Below are 15,044 nucleotides of genomic sequence, written 5' to 3'. Positions count from 1 at the left end.
CTAAACGATAGTGTCCAAAGTGCACCCCATGACTGCTTAAAAAAAAAAAATGAATCAGCTTTTTTTCTTTATTTTAATAATTTCCGCCACTTCCTGTAGTTCCTGTTTTGTGTTTATATTTCATTTGGCCATCAATGCTGACTCTTTATTTTGGTTTGATGGAACAAACCAAATGGAACAAGGGTTTTATATAAGATCCATGTCGTCTTTGATATTCTTTGGTTCCCTGTGAGTATCTTTGAGCCTCCTCACCCAGACCTCACTAGGAGCTACTGCTATCCTTAGACAACCTTACACGCATTCCACTGCACAGGTTAGTCGTGTCTGTTATGACTTCACCTCCGTGTGGGAGATTCCCTTCCTTTTTGTTTATGTTAGTTTTACCTTTTCATTACTTCCCCCCTTAAACATCTTATGTTAGTTTATACTTACATCGATTACTTTGTATTTTCTATTTCATGTTTTGCTGCATTGACTCCAAATTGTCCATAGGTATGAATGTGAGTGTGAATGGTTGTTTGTCTATATGTGCCCTGTGATTGGCTGGCCACCGCCTCTCGCCCGAAGACAGCTGGGATAGGCTCCAGCATGCCCGTGACCCTCGTGAGGATAAGCGGCATAGAAAATGCATGGATGGATGTTTTGCTGCATGGCATTCACCGTTCTTACAAGACTTTATTGATCACACCCGCTGCCATATTCTTGTATGCTGGAGGAACACTAAAATAAATCACATCACCTGATACTTGCCACATAAAATTTAACATAAAAACAGCAAAAATGGGGGAAAAAGAGCAAAAACACATAATTCAAAGAGAAGAACCAGAAATATTGATACTTGTCAAAATATCATAAACATAGTAACTAATTGATTGAATTAATCCCATGAACATTTTTAGCATCGTTAATGCAAGTAACCGCAATAACTAACCGGAACTATGCTTCTCATCACCAAAATCGGACCAAAAACCGGTATCACAGGACCAAGTGGGGGTAAGTCACAGTTGATGAAGTACATAGCTGTCACTTTAACTTTATAAACTCAAAAAGCAGCACTGGTGGCAACTTTAATATGTAGCGTTACCTTTTAGCAGGGGCCTGCTAGCCTGCTAGCTAGTCGCACGGTAGTGCTAGTCGCACGGTAGTGCTAGTCGCACGGTAGCCGTTAGCCGCTAGTCGCTAGCCGCTAGTCGCACGGTAGCCGCTAGTCGCATGGTAGCCGCTAGTCGCACGCTAGCCGCTAGTCGCACGGTAGCCGCTAGTCGCTAGCCGCTAGTCGCTAGCCGCTAGTCGCTAGTCGCTAGTCGCTAGTCGCTAGTCACTAGTTGCTAGCCGCTAGCCGCTAGTCGCTAGCCGCTAGTCGCTAGCTGCTAGCCGCTAGTCGCTAGCCACTAGTCGCTAGCCGCTAGCCGCTAGTCGCACGGTGTGGTGTGGCAAGGTGTCACTATGTCAGTAATGCGCTTCTTCGGAGTAACAACGTTAATAACAATAATAAATAAACAATTTGCGTTGGCGGCCTTTTCAGAAGGCCTTATAGGCAGAACACATACATCCTGTTACATGCATTCCGAGCTACAAAAAAAAAAATACATGTTCATGTCTCGCATAAGGATTGTTTATCATTGTCAGTGGTTAATGCACTCGACTTTGAATCACCGTGTGTGTGTGTGTGTGTGTGGGTTTGAGCCTGCTTAACAGGAGATTGCTTTTTATTGACGTTGGATCAGGACTTGATGGGTTGGTTGACTTAGATGGGTTGTTGACATAAACGATATTGACTTAAACCGGTTCCACTGTCGATGGCTGGCTATAGCAATCCTCTGATGTTGGAGCAATCCTCCAAGTTGTTGCTGTTATCATTCTAGGACACGCAGTAACAAAAACAAACCAGTAAATCTTAATAATATAACTCTTATTCCTAAACAGAACTCAATCCCAACAGAAATGCCTCCACCGGGTGTTTGCATGAGCATCGTTAATGCACGCCACAGCAAAGACGGCTATGGAACCATCGACAACCCTGACAACTTCTTAAAGCAAGACTACCAGATGTTGAAAGAGATGTGCCTGAGCCGCCAAGTACGGTACATCGATGATATGTTCCCCCCTGACAGGAGAAGCATTGGCAACAACTTACTGAGCCCCGATGACCTGAAAAGAGTGCAGTGGCTCAGACCAGCGGTAAGGAATACGTACGACAATTCACTTTAAAAAAAAAAGGTTTGCAGTCATCATAATTTGCATTTATTAGTAATGGTAATGGTTTAATTTCATTTGAACATGCATCAGATTACAATTGAATGCATCACATAATCAGTTCCCAGTTCCACATGTCCAAAAGGAGTAGGAAGAAGCAAAGCTTATTAAATCCTACCCCTCCATCTGGTACTTTTACAATCAGTAACTGTTACATTTGTTCACTTCCTGCTTTCCAGAATACAGTTTAAGTTTTTATTTTTTTAAATGTTTTATTAATAAAAATGTTTTTAATTTTTAAAAATTATTTTAATTTTTTTATGGTTTTATTTCATTTGAACATGCATCAGATTACAATTGAATGCATCCCATAATCAGTTCACAGTTCCACATGTCCAAAAGGAGTAGGAAGAAGCAAAGCTTATTAAATCCTACCCCTCTATCTGGTACTTTTACAATCAGTAACTGTTACATTTGTTCACTTCCTGCTTTCCATAATACAGTTTAAGTTTTTTTTACTTCATTTTTTTATTTTTAAAAATTGTTTTACATTTTTTTAATTACTTACATTTTTTTAATGGTTTTATTTCAGGAAGGAAGTGAACGAATGTAAGTTATTTTTATTTTACTTTTTTTATATTTTTTTTATGGTTTTTAATTTTTTTTGTAATATTTTTTTAACGGTTTAATTCCATTTGAACATGCATCAGATTACAATTGAATGCATCCCATAATCAGTTCCCAGTTCCACATGTCCAAAAGGAGTAGGAAGAAGCAAAGCTTATTAAATCCTACCCCTCCATCTGGTACTTTTACAATCAGCAACTGTTACATTTGTTCACTTCCTGCTTTCCTAATATCATTTAAGGTGTTTTTTTGTAGTTTTTTTTAAATAATGTACCTCGTACCGAAGTACGAGGTGATATGACCATACAATGACATAACGGTAATGTAAGTATTTACAGTATTGGTGTATTAACGCAATGAGTCTACAACCCTTCTGTTACAGAAACTTGTTCCCAATCCATCTTTTGTTACTGATGGCGTCTCCAGGTTTGATTTTGGTCAAGGTCTCCTTGGTAAGAAAATGACCGATCCAGTATGCGTACACAGTATTTTCCTGTGTTTTCGGCTGTGTCATGACATCCTCTTGTACTTGACTGCCAGGGTGCGAATTAGCGGACTGTTGTTCTAACGTGTTCTCTTAGGAAACTGCTGGTTTCTTGCATCCATGGGTGCACTGACATTTCAGAGAGGCATCTTCGAGCAAGTTGTTCCTCTTGACCAAAACTTTGTTCAGGACTACTGTGGGCTGTTCCATTTTCGGGTAAATATATAGCATGACAAACAAATGTTCTGAAACATTTTTTGAACTGATTTTCAATTGTTATGTTTTATTCATGCTCCGTTCCCATGAAGGAAAAATGTTGGTAACAAATAAGTAGAAAATACAATCAATACAATGTAATGTGTAACATATTTAGTATTTAACTAATTAATGAACCGTACGGCAAAGCACTTCCTGGGTTGATTTTGGATGTTTCACAACTTTCCAGTTCTGGAGATTTGGCAGATGGGTGGATGTCACCATTGACGACAAACTCCCAACACTCAATGGCACACTCATTTTTGTACACTCCAAAGACCCAACAGAGTTTTGGCCTGCTTTGTTGGAGAAAGCTTATGCTAAGTACGGAAACATATTTGCAGTTATTTTTCTCTTTAAAATGTTTTCCAAATGATATGTCTTGATTTTGTGTGTTTTTTAATTCCAATATTTGTATCAGAGTGTGTGGATCCTACTCAGACATGAATGCTGGAACACCCAATGAGGCGTTGGTGGACTTCACGGGCGGTGTCCATATTTGTATCCAGCTGTCAGAACCACCCTCAAACCTTTGGGAGATTATGTTCAGAGCCGGACAATTCAAGTCACTGATGGGATGTGGCACTCCTCAGGGGGTAAGCGTAAAATGACCACAAATTTTATTTTGGTTCAAAACACAAATGACCACACAAGCTCTTTGGAGTATATGCTACATCAGTGTTTTTCAACCTTTTTGGAGCCACGGCACGTTTTTTTTACATTGGAAAAATCTTGTGGCACACCACTAACCAAAAATGTTCCAAAATGTGACCACGACCTCACACGTGCATCAATAAGTCTATGGGAGGAACAAGGCAGGTGTTGCCACACGGACCAATATTACATTGCTCTGCCAGTCTTTACACCACAGACACTCCACAGTAGCCATGTTTTTACATCACCACTTTTTCTCTTTCCCAATCACCTTTCTGGAAACAATGGTATCCATAGAAAGGAATATTCCAATCTCTTGTCTACATGCGTTTGTGAAAATCAACCAGAATAGTCAATAGGGCATGCCCAGTAAAACGTAAACATCAACATCACGTGATAGCGACTTCCCTGAGTTTTTCTTTCACTTGTCGGAATAACTCCGTATTGTCAGTTTTTCGTCTGTCCAGTCTTGAAATTTAGTTTGAATCCAAAACAAACTTTACTTAGTCCAGTGCCGATTGCTGGCCTCCATTTTTAAAAGTGAAGAACGTCTGGATCTGCGTGTTACGTCATATCTGAGCATGCGCTGAAAGAACGCACCCGGGATCAATTTAAACAGGAAAAGATCAAATTCTTGCTAATATTTTATAATTAAACTCAGGACATGTTTTATATAGATATATATTTTCTTTTTAATAATAAAGTATAGAAGGGTTTAGATTCTGTTCCACAGATGGCGCTAATGCATACGAAAGCTGCTTGCCAACCGCCAATAAACAACAGAAGAAGAAAAACACTACGAAGAAGAACGCAGTCTGACAACTTTCCGTTTGAGCGGGTACAAGATACCTCAATCGGATTGGTTAAAGGAATATTCCATCCCTGTTCAATTCTTTCCGTTTGAGCAAATAAAGCAAATGCAACTGGAATATTTGGGTCCATATATTCATGGCTATTGACATAATATTTGCAAATGATGATTAATAAATGTTAATTATAAAAAGTGATATTGCGCATAATTCCTGTGGATTAATTCAACTGGTGACATGACAACATACTGGAACGCTCGAGCTGACGCTCTTCACAATTCATCTTTGTACTGAAAACAGATCTCAGGTCATGGTAGTTACAGTAGACGCCATGTTCATTCAGAGCCATTGAGCAAGCTTTTCACTTGAAAGAAAAGCTTCCAGTCAGAAAGAAATATATCATAATGGGGTGAAGGTACTTCTAATGTCTAAATAAACATGGAGCATTCAAATTGCATGCCACCTTCCTGTTCCGTCACCCTGTGCTTATCTAATACATGCTTGCTTTGACTTGTAGAAGACATCTGCCAACACCGTTTTGCCCAATGGATTGGTCGAAGGCCACGCCTACACTATCACAGGAGTCAGACAGGTGAACTGCTGTTCTGCCTTTTCTGTTAAAGGGGACCTGTTATCAGTAAGATATTAACATTTACATTTTTCCAATAATGCATTGTGCCTGAGCAACGCATTCATTGGGGTGCTGCGATGACATCAGCCACCCTCTGGGTTCCTCTGGCTCCCTTTGATGGACAGAGGCAGCACTGCTGTGCTCAAACAAAATGTATTATATTATTTTTAACTTGTATTGGTACATGTTTGTATATTAATTATATTTATTATTTATATATTTATTATTAATAATAAAAAATGTTGATTTTACTAAATAAGTTCATGAAAATGTAATCTATAACATCATGGGAATTAACTAAATAATACTAGGGCTGTCAATCAATTAAAATATTTGATCGTGATTAATTGCATTTTGGTCTAGTTAACTCAATTAATCACATTTAATCGCAGATGGAAAAAAGCTTTGTGCATTTGGAAGTGAGCCCTGAAAGACGTTTGGGATGGTTCAAAACGCTCGGTTTCAAAAGGCGTGGTCAAACTGCCTCTTTGTGATGTCACAGACGGGCGGATCTCCTTATATGGTTCATAGTCAGGAAGCACTTTGGACGTGTGACCAATCACAACGGAGTGGGCAGAATGAGCATAATAGGTCCCCTTTAATGAAAATAAAACTTGTATAAGAAGGTTAGGTTCGATTCCAACCGGGTGTTCTTGTTGTGTTTATGGAGCAGATGATGAGCCGCGGGCAAGTCGTAAAAATGGTGCGTTTGTTGAACCCCTGGGGCAAAGTGGAATGGAACGGAGACTGGAGTGATGGGTAAGGACCAATATCTATCAAAACCCAACAATTCACTGACATTAGCGATGTCACGTTGAGACTCGCATAGTGAAAAACGGTGTCAAAAAACCTTGCTATCTGCTTTCACTTTCTTAATAAAACCAAGTGCCAAGAACCTTTAGAAAATGAATTTAAAATGCTCTATGAGTCTTCACCGGTGGGTCAAGGTCTGGTCATTGCTTGTACAAAAAAAAAAACTGAAACTCTGGAGCCAGAATCTGCCAACCCCTGTTATATAACAGTCACGTTGTTATTATTAACGGTATTTATTGCATGTATGAAGACAATAAATTGCAGTTGAAGACAATAAAAACATTTCTCCAAAATGCATTTCAAGGTCACCTCTGTGGAAAACAGTGAGCCAACAGGATCGAGATATGTGTCTTGCTGTTTTTGACAATGGAGAGTTTTGGTAAGCACGCTCACATTGGTTCCCAAATATGCATAATAGTACAATATTCACGTTCCAATGGCTCCAGTTTTACGTCATTTTAAAAGCATTGTATTCAAGCTGTATGTTATTCTATGTGACCATTCCAACAGGATGTGCCTGGAAGATTTCTGTAGATTCTATGATGACCTTGACATTTGCTGTCTATGCCCCGAATTCCTTGACGGAGAATCATCCTGCCATTGGAAGACGTCCTTCTACGAGGGCAGATGGCTGGCTGGAAAAACAGCCGGAGGATGCATGAACTTCCCAGGTACATTTGGCATAACAAAATCCAAAATGCAAGAATATGTGTATGAATTTAGCAAAATTTGAGCAAAAACAGAACACAATATCACATTCAATCACATGTCTTTTGAGATTAGGTACGACCAACTTTTGAAAGTTTCAGCCCGAGCATTTTAGCTAGTTGCCATACACAAACAATAACAAAAATGGAGGTTCCATTGATTTTCGCATCACATTAAATTATCAAGAAACTGTTGGTAAATTATTAAATGGTAATGGTTTCATTTCATTTGAACATGCATCAGATTACAATTGAATGCATCCCATAATCAGTTCCCAGTTCCACATGTCCAAAAGGAGTAGGAAGAAGCAAAGCTTATTAAATCCTACCCCTCCATCTGGTACTTTTACAATCAGTAACTGTTACATTTGTTCACTTCCTGCTTTCCATAATACAGTTTAAGGTTTTTGTTTTTTAATAAGTTTTTTTATTAATTTTTTTATTTTAATATTTTTTAAATTTTTTAAAATTATTTTACTTTTCTTTTTTACTTTAATGGTTTTATTTCATTTGAACATGCATCAGATTACAATTGAATGCATCACATAATCAGTTCCCAGTTCCACATGTCCAAAAGGAGTAGGAAGAAGCAAAGCTTATTAAATCCTACCCCTCCATCTGGTACTTTTACAATCAGTAACTGTTACATTTGTTCACTTCCTGCTTTCCATAATACAGTTTAAGGTTTTTGGGTTTTTTTATAATGTTTTTTAATAAGTTTTTTTATTTATTCATTTTTTTTATATTTTTTTAATTTTTTAAAATTATTTTACTTTTTTTTACTTTTTAATGGTTTTTGTTTAATTTGAACATGCATCAGATTACAATTGAATGCATCACATAATCAGTACACAGTTCCACATGTCCAAAAGGAGTAGGAAGAAGCAAAGCTTATTAAATCCTACCCCTCCATCTGGTACTTTTACAATCACTAACTGTTACATTTGTTCACTTCCTGCTTTCCATAATACAGTTTAAGGTTTTTGTTTTTTTAATAATGTTTTTTAATAAGTTTTTTTATTAATTTTTTTTATTTTAATATTTTTTAAATTTTTTAAAATTATTTTATTTTTCTTTTTTACTTTTTAATGGTTTTATTTCATTTGAACATGCATCAGATTACAATTGAATGCATCACATAATCAGTTCCCAGTTCCACATGTCCAAAAGGAGTAGGAAGAAGCAAAGCTTATTAAATCCTACCCCTCCATCTGGTACTTTTACAATCAGTAACTGTTACATTTGTTCACTTCCTGCTTTCCATAATACAGTTTAAGGTTTTTGTTTTTTTTATAATGTTTTTTAATACGTTTTTTTATTATTTATTTATTTTTAATATATTTTTTAATTTTTTTAAATTATTTTACTTTTTTTTTACTTTTTAATGGTTTTATTTAATTTGAACATGCATCAGATTACAATTGAACGCATCACATAATCAGTACACAGTTCCACATGTCCAAAAGGAGTAGGAAGAAGCAAAGCTTAAATGGTGAAATTGTTTGTTTACTGTACAGATAGCTTCTGGACTAATCCGCAGTACCGAGTAACGATTGACAAGCTAGAAAGTGCATGTGCTGCCAAACAAGGGGACATCAACATGCTGGTGTCGCTCATGCAAAAGCCGGACAAAAGAAACAGAGCCCTGGTCAAGAATCTCCACATTGGATTCTCCGTCTTTGAGGTGAATATTTCCATTGCAGATGATTTAAAAATCGAGTTGTATTATTTATTTTAATGAAGTCATAGGAATCAACAAACTTTTTTTTTCTGTCCCTAACACGAACCACGTTTCGTCACTCAGGTTCCAGAAGAAGTGAGTGTATTTCCATCCTTACCAGTACAACCTCGTGATTATGTTTTTCTAAAAATGGGTACTTCACAGTAAATTATCCTGTGCATCAAATGTGATTCCAGTTGAAGCCACAGAAGGGGAAGTTTCCCGCCGCTTTCTTCAGCAGAAACCGACCTGTTGCTCAGTCCAAAAAATACTTAAACGCCCGTGAAGTGATGGAACTCATCGCGTTGAAACCTGGCGAATACCTGATTGTACCATCCACCTTTAACGCTAACGAGACTGCCTCCTTCATCCTGACCATCCTCTCCAAGTCAGAGACCCACATTCAGTAAGATATTAACGTTTCAATTTTTCCAATAATGCATTAATAAAGCAACGCATTCATTGGAGTGCTGCAATGACATCAGCCACCCTTTGGGTTCCTCTGGTTCCCTTTGATGGACAGAGGCAGCACTGCTGTGCTCAAACGAAATGCATTATTATATATATTATTATATTATTTTTAACTTGTATTGGTACATGTTTGTATATTATTTATTCCTGCAAAAAGTATATTGATTTTACTAAATAACTTCATGACAATGTAACCTATAACATCGCGGGAATTAACTAAATAATACTAGGGCTGTCAATTGATTAAATTATTTGATCTTGATTAATTGCATTTTTTGTGCATAGTTAACTCGCAATTAATCGCATTTAATCGCAGATGGAAATACGTTTTTATCTATAATAAGTAGGGAAAATCTCTTTGTGGTGAACAATTCGATATGCAACTACAATGATAATTACATCAAATTTCATGTGTAGTGTTAATTATCTTATAATTGAAATTAGTGAGTGAATTTTAGGTGATACTGAAGCAGTAACATTTGTTTTAAAAAACTTTTAGTACAAATTGTTACGATTGTGTTGATTTTTTTTTGTCAAGTAAATCCTTTGTACGTTCTCCTTCCGTAGTGAGAATTCTGGTGGCCATGACCATGACCATGGACATACGGACGTGGAAGAGGTTGGGATTCAAACATGTTACAAGCACTTTGTTTTTTCATTATATATTTTTTTCCTTCTAATTGTTTTGCAGTCCAAGGAGAATAAGGACATGAAAATCTTGTTCCAGCAATTGTTTGACAAGGTAATACTATATGTGCATCCACCCTTTTTCCTCCAATTGAATACCTTAAAATATACCTGATTAAATCAAACTAGCATCTCTGCAATGCTCCGTCACCAATAGTAGCGCAACACTCAACTTTTCAATGTGAAAGTTGGAGTTGACAATTTAAACTGGTACTTTCCGTTTTGGCACACCCATTTGTTTTATGCCTGAATGAAGCAGGGATCATAACTTCATCGGTCTTGTTTTGCTTCCTTCAGCACGCCTCTTGACATACAGGTATGCGCTGTCACGCCAAGCTAATGCCAGTTAATCACAAAATCCTGTTTCATTACAGTATGATGAAGTGGACGCCGTGTTGCTTCAGAAGCTTCTCAATGATAACGTCTTGAAAGGTATCGTTTGGAAATGTTCCACCAATGGAACAATCAAAGGAGGACTCATTGTGTGGTTCTGATGTGTTTGTTTTGATAGAGGACTTGAAAAATGGGGACTTCAGCATCGATGCGTGCCGCAGCATGGTTGCTTTGATGAGCGTATCCTTTATTTAAGTGATACAGAAAATATTTTCATTATGTGGTCGGGTCAATGGAAGGACTGGACCAATCACAAAATTTTATGTGGGTCTTTATTCCCGACTGGACATGGAATGTTCAGCATTAACAATAATAAGACTGTCCCTAGCACTGAATATTGGTCCTACTAGGTGCTGGGTATCCTGACTTGCACCAACATCTAAAATCTGCACTTCCAGAAAACATAGAAAAGATTATTAAACACAATAGACATAAATGAAATCATCAAATAAATGTTAATTGTAGAGTCACATAACACACACAATTACAAAACACGCCAACTTTAGCTACACTAACAGCTAGCATTAGCATTAGCGCGGTTAGCACACAACCTATTAAGTGTGAACATCGTCAACGTACAACGTCATCCACTGATATATGTTACCCCATCCATTAAATTTCAATGTATTATATTAATTTTTTGAGTCATTTTCAATTTACATTAGTGTTTACAGCGATTTCAGACAGCCCCAAGATCTAGCGCTAGCCACCTTGTCGGCTTTACTTCCTGATCTCGCGGTAGCCCCACTATCGTACTCTCGCAAGATTTCCCCCTCCATTCAGCGCTGCCTTGCTCTTAAAGCAACAGTAGGCACAAACTAATAGCGGTATTACCCACAGAACTACATTACGTAAAAGTACGTATTTGTCGCCGCGAGTCCGCCATCTTGTGTAGCACTAGTTTGTTCGTTTTCGACTTTCAACGTTTTTACTGATTGTTTCTGAAATTCTTAACGCGATAAGGCATTAAAACGCCCTACTGCGCGGCTGTAAACTACTTATATATACCTATACACTGCGCACGCAGAGCTGCCGAGTTGTGCTACACAAGATGGCGGCGTGTGCACCGAAGCACTGCGCAACGGCGACACCGCGCTCTGTGTGTTGTTACATCTTTCCATTTGTGTGGGTATTAGCATGTGTGAAGTATGTCCAGGTCTTACACCTTGATGTTAATCTGAAAAGACACCTGGCACTGGAAAACTGAACGCTGAGCAACTGTTTGATCTGTGGACCAAGATTGTCATGTACAAGGTAAAGGCATATATTAAAAAAATCAATAAACAATAGCTTTTTGCTAAGTACTGATGCTATTGCTTGTATACAATGGGAATTGTGTGTAGTTGCGTATAGTCTCCAGTAGAGGGGGGTAATAACAGTAATTAAACATTAGTCTATTTTGAAACAACTAGAAAATCCAGTTGTTGATTTATTGTGATTTGAGCATAACGTTTTTTGTTTTAATCTCAAGGATGTTTTCTTGCGCACTGACGTGTCACAAAATGGAGGCCTGTCACTGAGAGAGCTGAAGAATTCCATGTACGCTTTAGGTAAAGCCATCTTATTTATTATGTGTACGACGGAATGGACAGTTCTTTTACTATTTGAGTACATTCACGCTTTTTTTTTTTTACAAGCACAAGATTAGACACATGCAATCCAGAAAATGATATCTAAATGTTACACTTAGGGGGGGAAAAGTGGGCTAATAAATAAAACAATAAAAGCATAAATACTGCGGATTTCAGAAAACAACAAATGGAATGATGCAGCACTCTACAAGAAGCAATGTAGTCTCTAAAATTAAATAATTACATTTTTTTTATTTAAAAAAATCAAAACATTGTTACAACTACAATGATGAAAATGGTAATATTAATGATGATTATAATAATTGTGATAATAATAACAATAATAATGGTAATAATGATACAGATTATAACAATAATGATAATAATGTCAATATAATAACAATAATAATATTACAATTATAATAACAGGGGAAAACAAGACAGTGGCATGAACATGATTATATCTTGCAAAAAGGGCTTTTGCTTCTTTAAAAACAAAAAAAATAAAAACAAAAAAAATCCAAAAATTGTTACAACTATAATGATGAAAATGGTAATATTAATGATGATTATAATAACGGTGATAGTAATAACAATAATAATGGTAATAATGATAACGATGATAACAATAATAATAATGACAATATAATAACAATAATAATATTACAATGATAATGATAATAACAATAATAATGGTAATAATGATAATGAATATAACAATAATGATAATAATGACAATATAATAATATTACAATGATAATGATAATAACAATAATAATGGTAATAATGATAATGAATATAACAATAATGATAATAATGACAATATAATAACAATAATAATATTACAATGATAATGATAATAACAATAATAATGGTAATAATGATAATGAATATAACAATAATGATAATAATGACAATATAATAACAATAATATTACAATGATAATGATAATAACAATAATAATGGTAATAATGATAATGAATATAACAATAATGATAATAATGACAATATAATAACAATAATATTACAATGATAATGATAATAACAATAATAATGGTAATAATGATAATGAATATAACAATAATGATAATAATGACAATATAATAATAATAATATTACAATGATAATGATAATAACAATAATAATGGTAGTAATGATAATGAATATAACAATAATGATAATAATGACAACATAATAACAATAATAATATTACAATGATGATAATAACAATAATAATGGTAATAATGATAATGAATATAACAATAATGATAATAATGACAATATAATAATAATAATATTACAATGATAATGATAATAACAATAATAATGGTAATAATGATAATGAATATAACAATAATGATAATGACAATATAATAATAATAATATTACAATGATAATGATAATAACAATAATAATGGTAGTAATGATAATGAATATAACAATAATGATAATAATGACAATATAATAACAATAATAATATTACAATGATAATGATAATAACAATAATAATGGTAATAATGATAACGATTATAACAATAATGATAATAATGACAATATAATAATAATAATATAATATATAATAATAACAGGGGAAAACAAGACTTGATGTAAATGTAAATATACTATACTATACAATATAATAATATACTATAATATATAAATGTAAATAATGGAAAGTTATATTTTGATTGATGCAAGAAATGCACTGTAATGTTTTATATATTTGCCCCCCCCCCCAAAAAAAAATCTTGGTCTGGTTCAAAACAATTGAGTCATCAGTTGCTAAAGGTTGTCCATATTTTTGAAATATGTAATTAATACAACCCAGGCCATATTTCTGCTCCTATCCCCGTGTCTCTCCAGGAACAAGGGTCAGTGAGGACATGTTAAATATGCTGGTTTTACGCTACGGGACTCCTTCTGGACATGTAACGCTGGAGAACTTCATCAGTCTGGCTCTTCGCCTTGGCTTCATGAAAAGTAGGTCCATACGGATAGTAAATACTCCTGGTGCAGCCCATGAAAAATATGTTCCATATTCCATCCTCCCAATGACAAACATGTAGGGCTATATTTGTATATATATATTTTTTTTTTTTTACACCTGGGAGGGGCTGCTAAGTTTGGATTTGTGTGTCAGACTCTCAACCTTCTTATTCTCAATCTGCTCATCAGAAATCTTCAACCGCTTTTCCGATGGAATGACCGTGACGCTCCGTGAATCCGAGGTAAAAAAAAAACACGTAGCGTTACATCAGTGTAGCTAATGCAGCTAATGCTAAATGTCAGCTAGCATACAGTATATTGGTACACAACTGGATTCTTAACCACGTAGCGTTACATCAGTGTAGCTAATGCAGCTAATGCTAAATGTCAGCTAGCATACAGACCTTGACAACCACGTAGCGTTACATCAGTGTAGCTAATGCAGCTAATGCTAAATGTCAGCTAGCATACAGACCTTGACAACCACGTAGCGTTACATCAGTGTAGCTAATGCAGCTAATGCTAAATGTCAGCTAGCATCCAGACGTTGACAACCACGTAGCGTTACATCAGTGTAGCTAATGCAGCTAATGCTAGATGTCAGCTAGCATCCAGACGTTGACAACCACGTAGCGTTACATCAGTGTAGCTAATGCAGCTAATGCTAGATGTCAGCTAGCATCCAGACCTTGACAACCACGTAGCGTTACATCAGTGTAGCTAATGCAGCTAATGCTAAATGTCAGCTAGCATCCAGTATATTGGTACACAACTGGATTCTTAACCACGTAGCATTACATCAGTGTAGCTAATGCAGCTAATGCTAAATGTCAGCTAGCATCCAGTATATCGGCACCCAACTGGATGGGTATGCAAGCATCAGTGGATGACGTTTGAATGTTTAAACCTCCTCTGTAGAACAAGCAGGTTTAGAGACGGCTACTTCCTCCTGGCCATCACGCTGCTCAGTGCCAAATAAGACCCTCTAGACGTAAAAATTGAAATTATTATTATTTATTCCAAATTATTTCAATTCTATT

General features: G+C 35.9%; 1 protein-coding gene across 1 annotated transcript in view; it reads left to right on the top strand.

The window, feature by feature from the left end:
* The window catches only part of LOC131140248 (calpain-1 catalytic subunit-like), a 59,285-nt gene that overhangs the window by 42,610 nt on the left and 1,631 nt on the right, over positions 1-15,044 (top strand). The window contains exons 4-23 of the mRNA XM_078796302.1: positions 1,927-2,181; positions 3,206-3,275; positions 3,405-3,523; positions 3,753-3,886; positions 3,984-4,158; positions 5,543-5,617; positions 6,330-6,415; positions 6,774-6,848; positions 6,980-7,140; positions 8,694-8,860; positions 8,981-8,992; positions 9,094-9,302; positions 9,935-9,986; positions 10,059-10,109; positions 10,429-10,486; positions 10,566-10,627; positions 11,633-11,701; positions 11,919-11,997; positions 13,882-13,998; positions 14,194-14,246. Coding sequence (XP_078652428.1) covers positions 1,945-2,181; positions 3,206-3,275; positions 3,405-3,523; positions 3,753-3,886; positions 3,984-4,158; positions 5,543-5,617; positions 6,330-6,415; positions 6,774-6,848; positions 6,980-7,140; positions 8,694-8,860; positions 8,981-8,992; positions 9,094-9,302; positions 9,935-9,986; positions 10,059-10,109; positions 10,429-10,486; positions 10,566-10,627; positions 11,633-11,701; positions 11,919-11,997; positions 13,882-13,998; positions 14,194-14,246 — 2,061 coding nt within the window. The 5' untranslated portion in view covers positions 1,927-1,944. The remainder of the gene's footprint in view (positions 1-1,926; positions 2,182-3,205; positions 3,276-3,404; positions 3,524-3,752; positions 3,887-3,983; positions 4,159-5,542; positions 5,618-6,329; positions 6,416-6,773; positions 6,849-6,979; positions 7,141-8,693; positions 8,861-8,980; positions 8,993-9,093; positions 9,303-9,934; positions 9,987-10,058; positions 10,110-10,428; positions 10,487-10,565; positions 10,628-11,632; positions 11,702-11,918; positions 11,998-13,881; positions 13,999-14,193; positions 14,247-15,044) is intronic.

This window comes from Doryrhamphus excisus, linkage group LG14, assembly GCF_037039965.1.
Source record: "Doryrhamphus excisus strain RoL-2023G ecotype Guam linkage group LG14, RoL_Dexc_Guam_v1.1, whole genome shotgun sequence".
In the NCBI taxonomy this organism is placed as follows: Eukaryota; Metazoa; Chordata; class Actinopteri; order Syngnathiformes; family Syngnathidae; genus Doryrhamphus; species Doryrhamphus excisus.
Note: the sequence above shows the minus strand (reverse complement) of the source record. Positions and strands in the feature narration are given on the sequence as shown.